Here is a 22,540-nt window from a genome sequence, read left to right as displayed (position 1 = left end):
GAGATGTGCCCCTTGGCACCGTCACTGTGATATCTTCACTGACCATAGAGGACATACACTGGATGTGGATGCAATGATTATATGCTTGAGGTGGTTGTCTTTTCTGATCAATGAATGTTAAATTACATTTTTTTCAATTATTTTGATTGATAAATAATGATATTTCCTTGATGTCACCTCTAATGGAATAATAATTTATTGAGAGGGATAACCTGCTGTGAAACCACATTCGATTTCGCTGCAAACGCAAAATCCCAACTGTGTTTGTCTCATTATCTTTGCCGTAGTTTGGAGTCCGGAAACATCCCGAACTAGAAACGAAAAAAGTTTTTAGACAAGGGTAAGCAACTCAAGATTCATCTTTCGTTTTGTCATCGATAGTTATTTGTGAATACATTTGATGATTTTAAGTAGTGTTACTGTGATGCCTCTGGAATTGCGAGAGATGTCATCACTTACTTAACCTTACGACGCAGCATAACTAACTAACTAGCTAGCTACTAGGCATTATTGTTGTGCTATGGCGTTCTTGTGATATGTGCTAGCCATTATTGTTGTGCTATGGCGTTCTTGTGCTATGTGCTAGCCATTCTTGTGCTATTGACAGAAGCACGTAGCTAGCGCTTGCTGACTGTCTCTAATCTTCTGTCAATAGCAACTGGTGAGTGTCAATGTTTATTGCTATGGTAATTAAAACGGTTTGTTACTTGCTTGTCATCCAGCAAACATATGACAGGTAAATTAGGATGATTATTGTTCATGATAATTAATGTAAACATTTTTCACATTCACAAAATATGTTCTCCTTTCACAGTGGCTGAATAGCCGATTTCATCGATCTCATCCATAATGTTGCCTAAATTCAAGTGCCCCCGTCTGTTACAAAACCTACACAAGCTTGCTACTGTCAGTGACATACCTTATCATTGAATCATGAGTCCCCCCAGTTGAATGTTCAGGAGGAGCTGTTACAGCCTCAGCCACTGTCTCTACGCAGCCATGTCACGCCTGGAGCCGGAGGAGGAGAGCGGGCCTGCGCCCGGCGGGGAGGTGGGCATGTGGTCGTTGGTGCGTTGCCTGGGTTACCTGTCCAGTTTCAACCTGATGGTGGCAGTATGCCTGGGCCTGTACGTGCGCTGGGAGCAGACGGACGAGCCCATGATCCTTGTCATCTTCATCCTGGGTCTCTTCATCCTGGGCATCGCCAGCATCCTTTACTACTACTTCTCCATGGAGGGGGCCAGTCTCAGCCTCTTCCACCTGTGGTTTAGCTTCCTTCTGGGCCTCCTGTGCTTCCTCAATAGTCCCTCGCTGGAGGATAATGTGAAGGAGCAGGCTACTAACTACCTGTTGCTGGCTAGTGTGGCTTTGAGGACAGTGTGGGCCTTAACAGATAGGATAATGGGCTGCGTTCACTATAAACCCACCCTGCTCTCGTCCAAGGAGCTCCTAGAACTCCTGGGCTTTGGCATTGCCAGTACCACCATGCTGATGCACAAATCTATGGCCTTCATTGCCCTAGTGGTGGCGCTGGGGGCTCTGATCGTGGGCCTGCGTGTCAAGTCCCTCCTAGCCCTGCCCAACTTGGCCTGCTTCACCCTGGTCACCTCCCTGCTGTTTTTCAAGGCCGTGGGGATAACCACCAACCCCTTCGCCCTGGGCTGCTACCTGGGCCGTCTGATCTGTGACCCCCTCTTGGACGTCTACTTCAGCAGCCTAGGGGCCACCGAGCGCTGGCTGCCCCTGCTTTCCTGGGGGCGTGTCTGGTGTCGACTCTCCCTGCTCCCCCTGGGGCTTGTGGAGATGGCCTTCTTCGTCCTAGCCGCTCTAAAGATGAGCCATCTAGAACTGTGGTACCTGGTGATCCCTGGATTCTGTGTGTTTGGCCTGTTCTGGACAGTCTGCCACGTGGTGCTGCTGATCACACTGTGGGGCTTCCACACCAAGCTGAGTGACTGTCAGAAGGCGCGCTCAGTCCAGCAGTCAGACTCACGAAGCCTGGACCGGGTCATGGCCTCGCGGGGGATGAGACACTTCTGCCTGATCTCTGAACGCCTGGTCTTCTTCAGCCTGGTGTCCACAGCCATTCTGGCAGCTGTGTCCTGGCAGGTAAGTTGCTACATGGTGAACTGGCAGGGTAATGTATGTTAAACTAATGAATGAAAAGATGGATTGATAAATCCGTTAGCTGATTGAGCGATTGGATCTGAGCTTTTCATTTATTTTGGTTTTGCCACATTGAGAAGATTTGAATCATTGAGAAGATTTGAATTATCTTATTCGAGACAGACCTGACCATGATAGCTGCATAGCCTAATAACAAAGCAAGGTGAGTAGCGTCATCAACATTGAAACATCAAGCTTCACGTCATAAACCCCGGAGACTGACGCTTGCTAGAGGCCTGGCATGCATTCACAAGACAGTCCCAAGCCGGAGGAGAGCTGCTTCTGCTCTCAACCGTGACCAAGTGAATTAGCTCTTTAATATGCCTATCTCCTTACATAAAGAGCCATAAATTATTTAGCCCTAATTTAGCTTTACCTTGTAATCTGCTATTAGCATAACAAGCTACGCTGAGGCATGTCCAACTATTTGCCACGTCATATAAGATCTGCAGCCAGTTTATGCTACTGTACCTGTAGACTTTCAGTTATTGCGCTAACACTAGGCGAGTTGCGTCATCATTGGTTCATACTGCACGCAGAGACATAGCCTGGGTAGGTAGAAAAACGAATTGTCAGAATCTCGCTGTATCCCTCTAAGCTATGACCCCACCATTTATTTTAATCATGAGCAAAAGCTGTTGGTTTTCTACCTAAAGTTGCAATGGGTCCATTTAATGGCCCTGTGCCGTCAAAAATGTGATTTTTTTTCTGTGTTTTATATGTTTCCACACTATGAGGTTGTAAAAGCTGAAAAGGCCACCTTGAATTTCTGCCTGTTTTGGTGGGATGGAGATTTGTTTTGACTGTTAACATCACCAGGCAGTAAATTAGTAAATAGACCAATAAGAAACAGTTCCAAAATCTCTCAGCTAGGTCTCAGTTTTCCCCTCCCCACTCAGACCACTCCCAGACAATCCTAAAAAATGTCTTGCTTGAGAAATTGCTCTTTGCTAAGAATCTATTTTTGGTTATCTTTGACCATTTTAATTTAAAACAATCACAATCAATTGTTACTCAAATGATTTGATATTGGGATCAAAACTACCTTTAGTAAGCACAAGAGACTTGCTAAATTAATAAAAGGCTGTGGCAGTACGAGCATGAAGAGCAGCATCTAGTGGGAAAAACCTGGTACTTTCACACTCATTTATGGGGGGAAATGCAAGCGACTTCAATGGCTAATTTCTCTGAACAGGAAAGAAAAAAAACATCACCGAATTCACAATACATAGGATGAATAAACAATACTCCAAGCCACAGCTTCATAATACTTGTCAAACATAGACAACTGATACCTTATGGTGGCGGTTGGGGTGGCCTTGTTTTGGGTGGGGTACATGGGTGGCTTTTGACTATTTATTTGGATTCCTCATGTCTTAGTCATTTTAAGAAGTGGTTTTGTCCAAATAGGATATTGGGTATTATACTTAATGAATATTATATGAATCCTATGATTGAAATGGCCAATTTGGGTGTAATCAATTAGCTTAATTTCTCAGAGTTCAAAAAGTGTTCAACGAAATAATGATTCAGGAATGCTTATCTTATCCGTTTCTAACTACAGAAACTATTTCAGAACAATCAGAGATGGTGGCTGTTGTCATGGCCTGCTGAAATTACATGGAACTACCCTTAAAGAGATTCTACTGTACCTTTGTATACTTTTTGCCGGTAGTTTTGAAAATATTACTCACAAGCCAAAAGTGGTACACAAATTGCGTACTACATCACATGTGCAGCTATGTGCACCACGTCATTTTTCTTTCTTTCTTTCTCTCTCTCTCTCACTCACTCACTCACTCACTCACTCACTCACTCACTCACACAGCCGTTGGGCCACGCTGGATAACGATGGGCAGGTGCCTTGCTAGCTGTCACACACACTAAGGCTGAAACTTAGTGGCTAGAACTGTAATTGCTCTAGGCACAGCTTCAAGAAACAGTCGCTTTCAAACGTATTTTCTCGTATTTCGTAGCTAATTAAGGTGACAGTAATTCTGCTCATAGATTATGCATGTATGAACTACACATTGACACATCCAGCCCAAAGCAGGAGGTTTACATTTTTTTTATTTCTTAGTCGCCAAAGTACTGGAGCATGTCTTTAAGCAAGAATACTTACTCAACCCACCCACACACTCTTAAACATGTAAAGTAAATTAAACAATTCAGTGTCCGTGTTATCAAACATATAGGCCTAGTTATAGCTTTGAATTGTTTCTATAATCTAGGCCTATAGCCTTGTTCTACGTTTTAAAGGGCTTGAATGCTGGGATTGCATAAGAGCTTCAGTGCTGCTTTGTCAAATGAGGACTGAGGAGATGATTATGGACCAGCTGTGAGTCCTTGGGCAGTCGTAGCTGAATTTAACAAGAAGTCTGCTGCCTCCATCCAAAACTGGCTCTCTAATAATGAAGTAGGGAGTTCTGATGTGGTAACCTTGCTGGTGCCTCGCTAATTGGACAAATCAGATTGAGGAAAAATATGAGGTTTAATAAGGATTTTAATTGCAAATGTGAATGTAACACAAGTGTAATTGAGGAATCGCAAGGCTATGTGGAAATCGTCAAGGCAACATCATACAATTATTTAGTTGTGTATTTACTGAATTTTAACAGCTTGGTGAATTTGTATAATAAGAGTCCATTGGGTAGAACTATAGATTTTGGCCTTGAATTCACATAGACTATCTTTGAAAAGGCTTCATTCTCACTCCCACAACTTGACTTGATTGTGTTTGAAGGGTGTTTTGAGCTGAAGCCTTGTGGTGGATTAAAAAAAAAAAAATGTGTAGCTAAATTATCTTGTGCTTCAATACATTGAAAAAAAATAAAAAATGAAATGATCTCTTGTGTTGCAGCCCTCCAATGGTGTGTTCATGAGTGTGTTCCTGGTGGTCCTCCCTCTGGAGTCTCTGGCCCACGGGCTCTTCCATGAGCTGGGCAGCTGCCTGGGGGGCACATCTGTGGGCTACGCTGTGGTCGTCCCTACCAGCTACAGCAGGTATATAACCGTACACACAATCAATCAAATGTATTTATAAAGCCTTTTTCACATCAGCTGATGTCACAAAGTGCTATACAGGAACCCAGCCTAAAACCCCAAACGGCAAGCAAAACAGATGTAGAAGCACGGTGGCTAGAAAAAAACTCCCTAGAAAGGCAGGAACCTCGGAAGAAATCTAGAGAGGAACCAGGCTCTGAGGAATGGCAAAGAAAAACAATAATAGCAATATCATCCACTCAACTGAAATATTTTTAAAATATAATTGGATTGAAATCAAAAAAATAAAGTGCAAAAATCTATTAATCAAAAACAACACTTTGTTTAAGGAGAAGTAACATGCAGTGAAAACAAATATTAAATTTTAACTTTTAAACTTGAACTGAGTAAAACTCTAAATATGTGATTGCACAAATGTTCATCTTGTTTGAGGTTGAGGGTGATACTTGGTGGTGTCCCATCTTCATCCACAAATCATGTTGGGGTAAGGCTCCTGAGCTGAAGAAATCCCATGCATAGTGGAGTTCAGCAGTGGCCATGTTCAGGTTCATCAAAGAAACAGTTGTTCACACAAGCAAACATGACAAATGCGCAGCTGGGGATTGTGCCGGGAGGAACGGGATGCCTCTTCTGGCAGTGCCGGTGGAGATTAAAACAGTACATGGCCAAGATCTGATGTTTGTTCAGGTTCATCAAAGAAAACAGTTGTTCACGTATCCATAGATGACCACCCACTGCCGCATATTTTGCCCTCAGTGCATCATTGCATTGGAGGGTCAGCAAAAGCAATGTGCTTCAAATCAGCAAATAATCAGCATACCTATTTTATCAGCCAAGTGGTTTCATGGTCTGGCAGCTGGGAAAGTGGCTCAAATTTTCTTTCCGCATCTGGTCCCACAGAGTCAGTTTGGTTTTAAAACTGTACTGTACATATCAGATGACACGATCCCGACCCTGCAGCTGCAAGTTTATTGCATTCAGATGACTCGTAATGTCACACAGAAAAGCCATTTCAGAAACACGTCTCAGTTGTGTTGTGTCTTTCCCTTTGGTCCAAGAACAGTAAATGCACCTTTCAGTTCAGAAAGCGGTGATTTTTAATGATACAATGATAAGCTGTCCGATCATTCAGAGTTAGAGACAGCAGGTGTGCGGTAGTCAAAGAGAGGCAGCTCCATCTCATTTACACAGACACCTCTTCATACAAATCATGCAGGTCAGGGACAAGGTAGCATGTCCGGTGAACATGTCAGGGTTCCATAGCTGCAGGCAGGACAGTTGAAACTGGAGCAGCAGCACGACCAGGTGGACTGGGGACAGTAAGGAGTCATCGGGCCAGGTAGTCCTGAGGCATGGTCCTAGGGCTCAGGTCCTCAGAGAAAAGAGAGAAAGAGAATTAGGAGCATACTTACATTCACACAGGACACCGGATAAGACCGGAGAAATACTCCAGATATAACAGACTGATCCTAGCCCCCTGACACAAACTATTGCAGCATAAATACTGGTGGCTGAGACAGGAGGGGTCGGGAGACACTGTGGCCCCGTCCGACGATACCCCCGGACATGGCCAACCAGGCAGGATATAACACAACCTACTTTGCCGAAGCACAGCCCCCACACCACTAGAGGGATATCTTCAAACCTCCAACTTTCTACCCTGAGACAAGGCCGAGTATAGCCCACGAAGATCTTCCCCATGGCACGAACCTGTATATACAGTTGAAGTCGGAAGTTCACATACACTTAGATTGGAGTCATTAAAACTAGTTTTTCAACCACTCCACATATTTCTTGTTAACAAACTATAGTTTTGGCAAGTCGGTTAAGACATCTACTTCGTGCATGACACAAGTAATTTTTCCAACAATTGTTTACAGACTATTTCACTTCTACTTCACTGTATCACAATTACAGTGGGTCAGAAGTTTACATACACTAAGTTGATTGTGCCTTTAAACAGCTTGGAAGATTCCAGAAAAGGATGTCATGGCTTTAGAAGCCTCTGATAGGCTAATTGACATAATTTGAGTAAATTGGAGGTGTACCTGTGGATGTATTTCAAGGCCTACCTTCAAACTCAGTGCCTCTGCTTGACGTCATGGGAAAATCAAAATAAATCAGCCAAGAGAGAAAATATTGTCAATCCCCACAGGTCTACAGCAATTTCCAAACTCCTGAAGGTACCACGTTCATCTGTACAAACAATAGTACGCAAGTATAAACACCATGGGACCACGCAGCCATCATACCACTCAGGAAGTTGACGCGTTCTGTCACCTAGAGATGAGCGTACTTTGGTGCGAAAAGTGCAAATCAATCCCAGAACAACAGCAAAGGACCTTGTGAAGATGCTGGAGGAAACAGGTACAAAATAATCTATATCCACAGTAATACGAGTCCTATATCGACATAACCTGAAATGCCGCTCACCTAGGAAGAAGCCACTGCTCCAAAACTGCCATTAAAAAAGCCAGACTACGGTTTGCAACTGCACATCGGGACAAAGATCGTACTTTTTGGAGAAATGTCCTCTGGTCTGATGAAAGAAAAATGGAACTTTGGCCATAATGACCATCGTTATGTTTGGAGGAAAAAGGGGGAAGCTTGCAAGCCAAAGAACACCATCCTAACCGTGAAGCACGGGGGTGGCAGCATCATGTTGTGGGGGTGGTTTGCTACACTTCACAAAATAGATGGCTTCATGAGGATGATAAATTATGTGTATATATTGAAGCAACATCTCAAGACATCAGTCAGGAAGTTAAAGCTTGGTTGCAAATGGGTCTTCCAAATGGACAATGATTCCAAGCATACTTCCAAAGTTGTGGCAAAATGGCTTAAGGACAACAAAGTCAAGGTATTTGAGTGGCCATCACAAAGCCCCGACCTCAATCCAATAGAAAATTTGTGGGCAGAACTTAAAAAGCGTGTGTGAGCAAGGAGGTCTACAAACCTGACTCAGTTACACCAGCCCTGTCAGGAGGAATGGGCCAACATTCATCCAACTTATTGTGGGAAGCTTGTGGAAGGCTACCAAAAACATTTGACCCAAGTTAAACAATTTAAAGGCAATGCTACCAAATACTAATTGAATGTTTGTACACTTCTGGCCCACTGGGAATGTGATGAAAGAAATAAAAGCTGAAATAAATCATTCTCTACTATTATTCTGACATTTCACATTCTTAAAATAAAGTGGTGATCCTAACTGACCTAAAACAGGGATTTGTTACCAGGATTAAATGTCAGGAATTGTGAAAAACTGAGTTTAAATGTATTTAGCTAAGGTGTATGTAAACTTCAACTGTGTGTGTGTATATATATATATATATATCTCGATTGTGCATGGCCACGCAGTCGTGGGTGAACAGGGAGTACAGGAGAGGGCTGAGAATGCACCCTTGCGGGGCCCCAGTGTTGAGGATCAGCGGGGTGGAGATGTTGTTACCTACCCTCACCACCTGGGGGCGGCCCGTCAGTCCAGTACGCAGTTGCACAGGGAGGGGTGTGTGTGTATATATATATATATATTACACACACACACACGTAGACACATGTCTACAATTAAAACACATAGCAACGATTAAATGCGAACCACTGCTTTTAACTAGGGCAAGGTGACCGGAAACATGACCGAATACATACAGTGTAGCTATTCCCTCCGCAAGGCAATCAAACAAGCTAAGCGTCAGTATAGAGACAAAGTAGAGTCGCAATTCAACGGCTCAGACACAAGAGGTATGTGGCAGGGTCTACAGTCAATCACGGATTACAAAAAGAAAACCAGCCCCGTCACGGACCAGGATGTCTTGCTCCCAGGCACACTAAATAACTTTTTTGCCCGCTTTGAGGACAATACAGTGCCACTGACACGGTCCGCAACCAAAACATGTCGACTCTCCTTCACTGCAGCCGACGTGAGTAAAACATTTAAACGTGTTAACCCTCGCAAGGCTGCAGGCCCAGACGGCATCCCCAGCCGCGCCCTCAGAGCATGCGCAGACCAGCTGGCTGGTGTGTTTACGGACATATTCAATCAATCCTTATCCCAGTCTGCTGTTCCCACATGCTTCAAGAGGGCCACCATTGTTCCTGTTCCCAAGAAAGCTAAGGTAACTGAGCTAAACGACTACCGCCCCGTAGCACTCACTTCCGTCATCATGAAGTGCTTTGTGAGACTAGTCAAGGACCATATCACCTCCACCCTACCTGACACCCTAGACCCACTCCAATTTGCTTACCACCCAAATAGGTCCACAGACGATGCAATCTCAACCACACTGCACACTGCCCTAACCCATCTGGACAAGAGGAATACCTATGTGAGAATGCTGTTCATCGACTACAGCTCAGCATTTAACACCATAGGTAACTACATCTCCACCCCGCTGATCCTCAACACTGGGGCCCCACAAGGGTGCGTTCTCAGCCCTCTCCTGTACTCCCTGTTCACCCACGACTGCGTGGCCATGCACGCCTCCAACTCAATCATTAAGTTTGGGGACGACACTACAGTGGTAGGCTTGATTAACAACAACGACGAGATTGCCTACAGGGAGGAGGTGAGGTCCCTCGGAGTGTGGTGTCAGGAAAATAACCTCACACTCAACGTCAACAAAACTAAGGAGATGATTGTGGACTTCAGGAAACAGCAGAGGAAGCACCCCCCTATCCACATCGATGGGACAGTAGTGGAGAGGGTAGTAAGTTTTAAGTTCCTCGGCGTACACATCACGGACAAACTGAATTGGTCCACCCACACAGACAGTGTGGTGAAGAAGGCGCAGCAGCGCCTCTTCAACCTCGGGGCTGAAGAAATTTGGCTTGTCACCAAAAGCACTCACAAACTTCTACAGATGCACAATCGAGAGCATCCTGTCGGGCTGTATGACCGCCTGGTACGGCAACTGTAAGGCTCTCCAGAGGGTAGTGAGGTCTGCACAACGCATCACCGGGGGCAAACTACTTGCCCTCCAGGACACCTACACCACCCGATGTCACAGGAAGGCCATAAATATCATCAAGGACAACAACCACCCGAGCCACTGCCTGTTCACCCCGCTACCATCCAGAAGGCGAGGTCAGTACAGGTGCATCAAAGCAGGGACTGAGAGACTGAAAAACAGCTTCTATCTCAAGGCCATCAGACTGTTAAACAGCCACCACTAACATTGAGTGGCTGCTGCCAACACACTGACTCAACTCCAGCCACTTTAATAATGGGAATTGATGGAAATGTATGTAAAATATATCACTAGCCACTTTAAACAATGCTACTTAATATAATGTTTACATACCCTACATTATTAATCTCATATGTATATACTGTACTCTATATCATCTACTGCATCTTTATGTAATACATGTATCGCTAGCCACTTTAAACTATGCCACTTTGTTTACATACCCTACATTATTCATCTCATATGTATATACAGTACTTTATATCATCTACTGCATCTTGCCTATGCCGTTCTGTACCATCACTCATTCATAGATATTTATGTACATGTTCTTTATCCCTTTACACTTGTGTGTATAAGGTAGTAGTTTTGAAATTGTTAGATTACTCGTTGGTTATTACTGCATTGTCGGAACTAGAAGCACAAGCATTTCGCTACACTCGCATTAACATCTGCTAACCATGTGTATGTGACAAATAAATTTGATTTGATGTACACAGAACTCACACACACACCAGGGTCTCCGTTAGCCGCTAATAGCCAGCTTTTGGCAAATACATTTGACCGGTCATGCTTGTCGGTTTCTAAAATAATTTGAATAATTTTGTGGAATTAAATTGGCACGTGTGTATTTTCGTTAGTCGTTAGGTTTATCACACAAGCACAGCATACAGATGCAGAGCCTATGATTGGAAAATCTGTCACACAGCGTGAGAGCTGCTGCTACAGCTCCTCAAACAGCTCATTTGTTGCTGCTGGAGTGAAACTTGCATTTATAAGCCCAATCATTGCCTAACAATTCTAAATACAATCGCATGTTAACTGTTTTGATGTTCCCGATTTTAAAAAGAGCTACTATTTTTATTTCTCAACTGTTAATTAAAATACTCTTCCCATTCTCCATTCAAGTTTATATAGGCAACGGTATCGGCACGCTTCAGCATGTTACACACCACTTTGTGATGAGCTGGAAGCTGTATGCGTTTTGAAAACACTTATTTAAATGTTTGAAACCTAAATGTTTTAATTCATTTTATGAGGCATGACTTACCTTGCTTCAAAGTAAAATCCGACCATTGAAACATGGGGGCAATTCTTCTCTAAAGACTTCCATAAACCATTGAAACCAGTAGCATATTTCTCTCATGTTCTATTGGTTTTCAAATCAACTTTCTTTCAATACTCACACTAACCATACAATTTGTGACATGAATTGAGTATATAGTATACTTATTGGTTATAGTTAGTTTGCAAAAAGTTCCCGGATGTCGTACCAAATTCGCCAAAATACAAAGTAAACAAGCAGTGTACACTATTTCCGAGCTTTTAGGGCCCATAATGCAATACTTCAGAAAATGGGCGTAGCTTCACAACATTTTCAGATTTGAAGAAAATGGCAGAAAAAATGCAGCCGAAGTCCGACGAGAGCGGATACAAATTCATTCCTTTAACTAATTATCACAAATGTTAAGAAAATGTTGAGCAATGTAGTGACTTTTCAAATAACTTACATTGGCTGACAATTTGTTAGCTATGCTCTCCTTATGAACCGCATAGCATTACAGCAGTATGTATCAGTATTATCTAACTTTAGTTGGCTACTAATACATCAAACTTGCCAGGCAGTATTTTAACTAACTACCAGACGTTTATTGACTTGATTGTTAACATAATTCTTAGCTAAGTGGTATAGTCGTTGTGCGTTTCAATGGACATTGTTAATTCTGGCTATCTGCTATTTCAGAACACTCTCGTTAGTGTGTCAGAGTGCGGAATAACTGATGAATTTACGAACGCTCAACACCTGTTGAATATGGCCAGTGGCAGTAAACGTCGGCATAAAAAAGCGTAATTCAATTGTTGCCAGCAGCACAGTTAGTCACCAACGCTCTGGCTAACATAAACAGTCTTACAGCTAAACGCTCTGAATTTACGAATGGACAATCTGACAACGCCCAGAGCGCACTCTGGCACTCCAGATTGAATTTACGAACACACCTGAAATCGTAAAATGTCTAGCTAGTCATTTGTTATGATAAGAAACTAGCAAGAGGTTGCATAGCTACAGCATCAATTTACAGTAGACAGGCGTAGTACGCTCAACTGAAATGATACCATTCGTTTACAGTATTCTAAAATGAGCTCCTAGTATATATTATGTAGTGTATATATTCATTTCCGGGCTGCAATCCCGGAATTAAAATAAAAATTCCTCAAACATACATGTATTTTATACCGTTTTAAAGGTAATCTTGTTGTTAATCCCACCACAGTGTCAGATTTCAAATAAGCTTTACGGAGAAAGCACCACAAACGATTGTTAGGTCACCACCAAGCCACAAAAAAACGCAGCCATTTTTCCAGCCAAAGAGAGGAGTCACAAAAAGCACAAATAGAGATAAAAATGAATCACTAATCTTTGATGATCTTCATCAGATGACACTCATAGGACTTCATGTTACACAATACATGTATGTTTTGTTTGATAAAGTTCATATTTATATTTAAAAAATCTGAGTTTACATTGGAGCATTACGTTCACTAGTTCCAAAAACATCCAGTGATTTTGCATAGCCACATCGATTCAACTGAAATACTCATCATAAATGTAGATGATAATACAAGTTATACTCATGGAATTATAGATGTACTTCTCCTTAATGCAACCGCTGTCAGATTTTAAAAAACCTATACGGAAAAAGCAAACCATGCAATAAGCTGAGATGGCGCTCAGAAAATTAGTCAAATTAGCCGCCATGTTGGAGTCAACAGAAACCAGAAATTACATGATAAATATTCCCTTACCTTTGACGATCTTCATCAGAATGCACTCCCAGGAATCGCAGTTCCACAATAAATGCTTGATTTGTTCGATAATGTCCGTTATTTATGTCCAAGTAGCTGCTTTTGTTAGCGTACACATATCCAAACGCTCGTGTGTTTGGACAAAAACTTCAAAAAGTTATATTACAGGTCGAAGAAACATTTCAAACTAAGTATAGAATCAATCATTAGGATGTTTTTATCATAAATCTTCAATAAAGTTCCAACCGGAGAATTCCTTTGTGTCTCGAGGAGGAGTCGATATCATGTGGAATGCGCGTGACCAAGAAATGTCTCTCTGCCAGTAAGCTGACTCATTCCGCTCTTATTCTGTCCCACAACACAACAGAAGCATCATTCAAGTTTCTAAAGATGGTCGACATTTAGTGGAATCCCTAGGAAGTGCAACTTCATTCATTTCCCAATGTGAATTCAATAGGGCCTGGATTGAAAATATACCAACCTCATTTCTCACTTTCTGTTTGGATTTCTTCTCAGGTTTTTGCCTGCCATATGAGTTATGTTATACTCACAGACATCATTCAAACTGTTTTAGAAACTTCAGAGTGTTTTCTATCCAATACTAATAATATTATCCATATATTAGAAACTGACACTGAGGAGCAAGCCGTTTACTCTGGGCACCTTTCATCCAAGCAACTCAATACTGCCCCTGCAGCCATAATAAGTTAAGTATGTAGTATACAGAATGTTAGTATGGCTTACTGCCTTGTGCGCACTGCTAAACTTATAATGTGAAGAAATAATAATTTATCAACATTTATAATCTAAACGTGCTGATCTGTTGCATCAGCCTCATTGCTTTTTAAAGATTTCTTTTTTTTAATGTAGGCTAGGCCTACTAGTTGTATGAATTTGGGATCTATCATCCCATAATTGTCCCAGAGTCTGTTTGGAATAGCCTATTTCTTTCTTGCACAGAACGACAAGCTGACCATAAGAATAGGTCAACCTTTCTACTATGTGGGATATTACATGGACATAGGCTAGTGATTTTGCTGTTTTTTTACTCGTCTTGTTGGCTGATGAAAAGTCAATGTGGCCGTTATTCTTACATCTTCAAAGTGCGCATTGGAATTCGGTAAGAAGAGCGTACGCTGTTGCATCCTCGAGTTGCATGTTCTGTGAGGATAAATCATCGAAATGTGATTTTTGTCTGTGGGTGGACGCCCTAATCAGGTTATGCGCCCAATGCATATGGGTCCGGTAAATTTCTCAAATGTCTGTTAAATTAAAATGCTGCCGATCAAAAGTCAGGCTCCACATTTTCCTAATGGAAACCCTGACGCGCACACATTTCAGTGTACACATGTACACAAACCTCACACACACAGACCCACATTCACTTTCTTCATCTCCACAATCATCAATCTTCCCTGCACCAAAGTATAAAAAAAAATACCTTCATTTTACAGCATCCAGCGGGACAGACCATCATTTCAATTCCCTCACTGGACAAACCAAGTGGAAAATATCCCAATAGCCATGCATAAACATGACCCTAATGTTTTCCCCCCTGAGGCTGCTCTCTCCCTGGCATACTAAGTGGCTGTGGGTGGAACATGTGTTTACGACCAGGCAGGACCACTCTGTCCGACATGGCACCCTTATCCCTTTGACTAGGACCCATAGGGCTTTAGTCAAACGTAGTGCACTATGTAGGGAATAGGGTGCCATTGCAGACTCTGACTCTATCTCTGTGCTGGGGCAGTTAGCACTTGGTCTGTCTGTGGTGGTGATTCGGATGCAGGCCCATACATCTGCTCTGTATTCCAGGGCTGTGGATGTAGGCCCCGGCGGGAGACCAGAGAGCATGTTGAGAATATAGCAGTGTATTATCTACTGTTTGATGGGTTCAGATCATGTTTTTACAATGATGAGGGCCCCTTGGGAAGATGAGGAGGAGGAGAAGAAGGGAACGACGAGGGACAGCGAGCAAAGGAAAGAAAGTCTGACAGGGACAAAGTGAGAGAGGGTGCGGGGGGAGAGAGACAAGCTTTTAGAGAGGGAGGACAGAGGGAAGGGGATAGTGAGAGACTAATATGTTTCCATCTTTGTGTAGATAAGACCCAGGCCAGGTTAGTTACACATCTGTCACGTCAGCCTCCAACAGCCATGTCATCCACTGCCCCCCAGTCATCTCAATACAACCACTCAGACAAAATCTAGTCATTATTTAAACATAACTTTCTCCAGCCCAAGGTCTCTCTCAAGATCATAATAACTCCGCTTTAAGATGGCACGTTTTGAGTTATGCAGATGTCTATATGAGTGAATGGAGAAAGTTGTAATGCCAGGGACAGACAGATACAGAGTGAGTGAGGCTATATTGAGTGACAGAGACTGGGGAAGCCTTGGCTCCTGCCCTCATGCCTGGTGCTGTGGGATGGAGAGAAAGAGGTGTGTCGGATCAAACAGATTTCTCTGCCTTGACCTCCGAATGGTGCTGTTAGGTCAGGACTCCTCTCCATCTTTATTCTCACTAGTTTTAGACAAACACACACATTCCATCTCTACTGTACTGCCAGTGTCTTCACCTCTATTCCTTTTCTTACTCTACATTCTCATCTTCCTCTTTTCAATTCTGCTGTCCATCTCCACTTGCCATTCTCTCCTCATATTCATTCTCATTCCCTCCTTTCCTCCACCCATCCTTTCGTCCTTCCCTCCACAGGCCAGATGGCCAGCCCACCCTCCTACCTCCGGTCCAGGTGCAGGAGCTGAACGTGCTCTCCACGGGCATGTTGAACAGTGTGCAGCGCCTCTTCTCCCACCACATGATTGAGACTTTTGGCTGTGACTACTCCACCAGCGGGGTGACTTTGGAGGCCCTGCAGGCCAAGCTCAAGGCCTTCCTGGAGCTTCGCACGGCCGACGGGCCCCGCCATGATACATACGTGGTGTTCTACAGCGGGCATACGCAGCGCACCGGGGCCTGGGCACTGGCAGGTGAGGGTCACCATAGCTTACAGAGGCTGGCTGGCTTGATGGTTGGGCTGGCTGGCTTGATGGTTGGTCTGGCTGGCTTGATGGTTGACTGGCTGGCTTGATGGTTGGCTGGCTGGCTTGATGGTTGGCTGGCTGGCTGGCTTGATGGTTGGCTGGCTGGCTTGATGGTTTGCTGGCTGGCTGGCTGCCTCTCCTCAACGCACAAGCTTCTTGCCTCTGTCTCTCATCTTCTATCAATGTTTATTTTGCACCTATTTATTTCCAGACTAGATCAAAAAGACAGGATCAAAATAAGGTTATATGTTTGAATAAAACATGATGATGAGGGTAGAATACTAAATTTTTGTTTTGACAAACAATTTAAAGTTTTCCATTTGTTTCTGAGAAAAGTACAACATATTTTGTAGTCTGCCAGATGCAGTGTGTTCTATCTAACACCTTATTACTTGTTAGATATTACTGCACTGTTGGAGCTAGAAACACAAGCGTTTCGCTACACCCGCAATAACATCTGCTAAACACGTGTATGTGACCACTAAAGTGTGATTTGTGCCTGTACTTTTCATGAATCCATCGCTCTTAGTAGAAATGAAGAGTCTCAACATTCTCCCAGTGTGATAACTGAAGCTTGTCTTCAGTGGCTGCCAACACACACCCACGCTTTATCACTGCGTGGTGCTGCTACGAAGACAAGCTCGGTGACAATTAAACATGACTTGACCGTTAATGTACTCCCACTCGTAACTTTTCCTTTTCTCCATGAACCCAGACTACTTTTACCTTTTTTGTCTTTAATGTCCTTATTTACTCACCACCCACCTTAACCTTCTCAAATACATGCAGACAGTCATCGTGCCTCATCAGGCAAGTCGGCTGTAATGAGTGTAGTTAATTAGCATTATTAACCCATTACCCAATTATTATTTTAATGGATTGAGGAAGGAATATATTGTACATTGTAAGAGATGATTACAGTAACTTTTATAACCTTTCATCAAACTAGCTACTAAACCTCTAACATTCAGGGTCAGTAAAAAAAAACTGGTATGTATTGTCTTCCTAAAGATACAGATCCATCTACGGGCCAATGCTTCTCGTAATATGTGTCAAAACATCAACGCTGCCACAGTGTACCACCCCGGTCCTCCCCTGAAACCCAAATTGTACTTTAAGCATCAGGTTGTCACGACCACACAGTGTATTGCTCCTCTTCACCAGTCCCTTTCTGAGCAGCTCCCAAACTGTAAAGAAATATCTTATCTTGGCTCCATCTACGGGCACCTCTTAATCTTCCTGCCATGGAGCCCACTGCCATATTAATCCTCATGAAGGATACTGCTTGTCATACGCCGTGTCACAGTGTTTGAGCAGTGGAGGCCGAGGGAAAAACAACCCGAGCCCTGGCTGGCGTTGGAGCTTTACAGAACGGTCTGGGAAGAGCAGGATGGGGGGGGGGGGGGGGGTGTCTCTGGCACTCTTACTCAATCACGCAGGCTGCTCACGCACACATATACACACTCATACGCCGCTCACGTTTCTGCCACAGGGGAAGGGTGTCCAAACAGAGAGCAGTCCCTGTAACTCAGGATTTAGACTAGGGATAGGCCATACAGGCGTGTCGTTGTAGATGGTATTCAGAATAACAATAGAGATGATTTGACAAATAACTTGACTATTCACGTTCCTTTTGTTTACATTGTGTATGATATGAATCACATTAGCTTTTCGCAAATGGTTCCTTGTTTGTCCCAGCCTAAGACTAGGGTTGTGTTTATTACAATGTTTTATTTCTCGCTCTACCAGGAGGAGACTCTCTGCGTCTGGAGCAGCTGCTGGAGTGGTGGAAGGAGAAGAACAGCGGCTTCACCTCCCGTCTCATCCTGGTCCTGGACACGGAGAACTCCATGCCCTGGGTAAAGGAGGTCCGCAGGATGGAGGGAGTCTATGTGGCTGTGCAAGGGGCCGAGCTCGCCCCGCCGGCGACATCGAAGGCGGGGTCGCCCCCCGCCTTGGGGACTTCACCTCGGAGTGGGTGGAGTTCAACTGCAACCCGGACAGCGCCACCCAGTGGTCGGAGAAGGGCAGGATGGTGGCGGCGGCCTACGGCGTGTCGAAACACTGGAGCGACTACACGCTCCATCTTCCCACGGGGAGCGACGTGGCCAAGCACTGGAAGACCCACTTCCCCCAGGCTACCTATCCTCTGGTGCACCTATCCAACTGGTGCTGTGGGCTCAACCTCCTCTGGCTGTGTGGAGTGTGTCTGAGGTGCTTCAGGCGACTCAAACTGGGCTGGTTCCCTCCCAATATACTGGACACGGGACAGGGCATCAAACTGGTCCACTCATAGACTGACTGAGCTGTATGTCTGCCTGGGAGATCACTTGCCTGACCACTCACCCTGAATTGAATTCCTCTGCTCTATCAATCGCTACATACAGTCAGTCTGAAACTACCATCCTAGAAGTTTTGTGTGACTTCAAAACCAATGAATCAGTGATTGGTTAGATTTGTTTATGACAATCCAGTCAGAGAATCAAAGTTGATAACGTCATCAGGTAAGCAGGCTCTGGCCCAACCCATCGGTTTCTGGGACCAATCAGATTGGTCAGATTATGTTCGCATTTTAGAAATCGTCGGGGAGGGAGGCAAATCCAGACTCATCGTGGAGAAGAAACGTCAGTTGGCCGGAGCAATGTGGATGGGTAGCCAGGCAAGGAGATCACAAGGGAGTTTCAGCAGGTAGCCTAGTGGTTAAGAGTGTTGGGCCAGTAACCGAAAGGTTGTTTGTTCAAATAGTCGGCTCGGGGATTTGACCATCTGTCAATGTGCCCTTGAGCAAGGCACTTAACCCTAATTGCTCCTGAAAGTCTCTCTGGAAAAGAGCGTCTGCTAAATGACTCAAATGTAAATGTGTTGACAATCATCAGTATCTATGGTAAGCCATGTGTAGACAATCACCAGTATCTATGGTAAGCCATGTGTTGACAATCACCAATAGTACATGTGGTAAAGTGGTCACCACCATAGGCCTGATTTCTATGGTAAAGCTATATCCATCACCGCAATCAGTCTTATCGCCATGCTAGTATGGGCCTTGTTTCCAATGGTATAAGTAGACCTTCTCCACAATATTCTGTGTATCTATGGTTTACTGACATCCACCCTATGTGCCTTGTTACTTTGTAAATTGAACTTTCGTGGGACATTGTACTTTATTTTGAAAATGCAATATATCATTATTTCATAAGTGTTTTTTTTCTGATATTTGTAATTGTTTGTCATGTTTATTTCCACTTTGGAAACTGATAGTATACAGGTTTTACCATTTTTGAAAATGTCTAGCCAAAGATTTTGGGACAGAATTTCAAGAGTCTTGGCCAGTGTCTTGCCTTGCGTTTGGTCTTGGTTTCTATTGACTGGCTATTTGAAATCATGAGATTTATTACCTTATTTTAGTACCACATTCTGTTCTATTAGATGGATCACAACAAAATGTGGTTAATTCATTGATTCGTTTTTTTAACATGAATTTAGTAAATGTGCTGCGTCAGTGTGAGGAGGAAGTGTTGACAATTGGTCGGCCTGACAGGATCTATATAGCTGCAAGGGATATACAGTACACAGCTCCCTGCCTGGCGCCACTTTGCTGCAGTTGTTTTGGCGTCGAATCCACTGTAAAAACAATGACTCACCACATGTAGCCTATCATTGCATCATAAACCGTTCACTGTGCCCTCATTGGTTTCGATGGCCATGGTGACCCATATTGGCCAACGTTTCTGCTTCATTTGGTGCTTGTCTTGCTCTCTCTCTCTCTGTGATGCTGCCTTTATGATACACTGTGATGTTTATGCTAAAAAGGTCAAATTGTATTATTCTACATATAAATGAAAGCCAAGCCTTTTGTCTCGCTATGTCTTCGTTGTCCTGATTTGAACCATTGTGATGCCTCATCTCAGATTATGCTGGAATAATAAAGTGAATATGTGAAAAGTTGTGTACATGTGCTGGTCCCTTATCTATTGAAATGAATTGCATTTTGTAAAAACCCTGTGCAGCTCAGCAACATTCTGGTATCTACCTGGACATTGAAACGGGAAGTTTACCCCAGAGATTAAAAGAGTCACTCAGTTTAGTTTGGAAAGCAGAGTCGATGGGTTCAATTGGGGCCAAATCGCCTCTACATAATTGCTTGTCTCTCAGTGGTGGTTTGAGAGGATAGGATGGGTAGAGAGAGGAGAAAGAGGAGGATACGTGGAGATAAATCATGAAATAGCCTAGCCATCCGTTCCAATTCCAGACATTAATATGGTATGGTTTACAGACATTGAGCAAATACAGACCCTCGCTGTATAAATGTTAGTGTTGGCTGCAAATATTGGGTTTGAGAACCTAGAAGTCCGGACAGATGTAGGAATAATTGTCCTATGCTGCAGTAAAAAGGTTTCCGTTCTCTCTCTCTCTCTCACCGGGGAGTCTAGCTGGACACAAAGCTTTCACTTCACTTTAGTCCCCCTTTCCTCAACACGTTGTGGTGGACATTCACAAGAAAATGTTTTCCTAATACAAATCCAATTTGATTAGTCACATGGGCCGAATACAACAGGTGTAGTAGACCTTACAGTGAAATGCTTATTTACGAGCCCCTAACCAACAATGCAGTTTAAAAAAAATACAGAGTAAGAAATAAAAGTAACAAGTAATTAAAGAGCCGCAGTAAAATAACAATAGAGAGACTATATACAGGGGGGATACCGGTACAGAGTCAATGTGTGAGGGCACCGGTTAGTTTAGGTAATATGTACATGTAGGTAGAGTTATTAAAGAGACTGCATAGAGGATAACAGAGAGTACCAGCGGTGTAAAAGAGGGTATGGGAAGGGGCAACGCAAATAGTCTGGGTAGCCATTTAATTAGATGTTCAGGAGTCTTATGGCTTGGGGGTAGAAGCTGTTTTAGAAGCCTCTTGGACCTAGACTTGGCGTTCTGGTACCGCTTGCCGTGCGGTAGCAGAGAGAACAGTCTGATTAGTGTGGCTGGAGTCTGACAATTCTTAGGGCCTTCCTCAGGCAAAATGATGTGCGTGAGTGGTGCCATGACTCTCTCTCTCCTTAGTGGGGATCAAAGGCGCAGGTTTTAAAGGGAAGTTGGGCCGGTTTTATGACTTAACACCGGTCGTTAACTTTCTCTCTCTTGCCCTGCAGCATTGAACAAATGAATGTGGTGTGTGTAGAGAGAGACTCTTGCCTAACAACTTCAACATCAAACAACGGACACTGGGACAATACATTTCAACATCCAAAGGTTGGGGATGATGAGGGATGGAATATGAAAAATTAACATCTATTTTGTGATGTCATTAAAATGATAAGAAAGACTATAACAGAAATACTGTAGCTTAGGAAGGAAACATTCTAGCTGTAAAGCTTCCACCCCATGGGATGTTCGTACAATGTAAAGAAAGATGAAACTTTGTTTGAAAATATAGAAATGTGAGTTTAGTCTTCTGAGATAATGGTTGTTCATGTCTTTTGCACACTAACTAAGCCACGCCCCCAATGAGGTCAGAGTTCGTGTCCACATGCTGGAACCGCCCTCCAAGGCCAGAGTGCTTAAAAGGACACGCTGAGAATTGAAATACAGACCAGAGAATGTGAGGACGAAACTACAAGACCAGATAATGGTAAGACCCTCTGAAACTCTTGACGAGTGAAGAGTAGACCAAAACATGCACCGTCTGCAGCTCTGCACGTAAAGTAGTCTAGGACAATTGATCCTAGACGGGTGGGAAGACAGATCCCTCTCACCACCGTGTGGTACACCTGAAGTAATCATTCTAATAACACTCCAGAACAAACAACTAAAGATGGACATTGTGACCTCTGGTGGACAACCAGAGACTTACATCGAACTACTCCCCATAGACAGATCGAGTTGTTTCAACAGAGACGACAGAGAAAGACATCTACGTGTAAATATATGTTGCATTTCTAATCCAAATGAGCGGTTATTAAGGTACTAAATATTCATATTTACGGTGAGCATAGATTTCAAATGTATGTACGATATGTCCACTCTTTGTCTATCCACCTTTTTGTCTTTCCCCACCTCCTTTCCATTGTGTAACAAGCCGTCATGTCGGGATAGTCCACTAGGGACTGTTTTCATTGCATTATGTGAGTAATCAATAACCTATGCTATGTGTGTGTGTGTGTATATTTCTGTGTGTATTTCTGTGTGATTATTTCGTTCGTAAATAAATAATTAAGCCAATTTGTGAATTGCTGATTCATCACTTAGGTTGGGGTTCGTGCAAATGTATGAAGTCAATGACATTCAGAATGAAACTGTTATGAGGAAATTATTAATTGATGACTGGTATAATATCG

At 43.4% G+C, this 22,540-nt stretch overlaps 1 protein-coding gene across 1 annotated transcript; it reads left to right on the top strand.

Annotated features, from left to right (window-relative positions):
* Nucleotides 1-239: 239 nt before the first annotated feature.
* LOC115106923 (transmembrane protein 168-A-like) lies at nucleotides 240-20,148 on the top strand. Its single transcript, XM_029630136.2, is given in 6 exon segments — nucleotides 240-340; nucleotides 815-2,109; nucleotides 5,027-5,169; nucleotides 15,874-16,148; nucleotides 17,952-18,116; nucleotides 18,119-20,148. Coding segments are annotated over 5 exon segments (2,121 nt in total). The 5' UTR covers nucleotides 240-340; nucleotides 815-951; the 3' UTR covers nucleotides 18,499-20,148.
* The last annotated feature ends 2,392 nt before the right edge of the window (nucleotides 20,149-22,540 follow it).

This window comes from Oncorhynchus nerka, linkage group LG23 (genome assembly GCF_034236695.1).
Source record: "Oncorhynchus nerka isolate Pitt River linkage group LG23, Oner_Uvic_2.0, whole genome shotgun sequence".
NCBI classification, from domain to species: Eukaryota; Metazoa; Chordata; class Actinopteri; order Salmoniformes; family Salmonidae; genus Oncorhynchus; species Oncorhynchus nerka.
The sequence above is the reverse complement of the archived record's forward strand: the minus strand, read 5'-3'. Positions and strand labels throughout refer to the sequence as shown.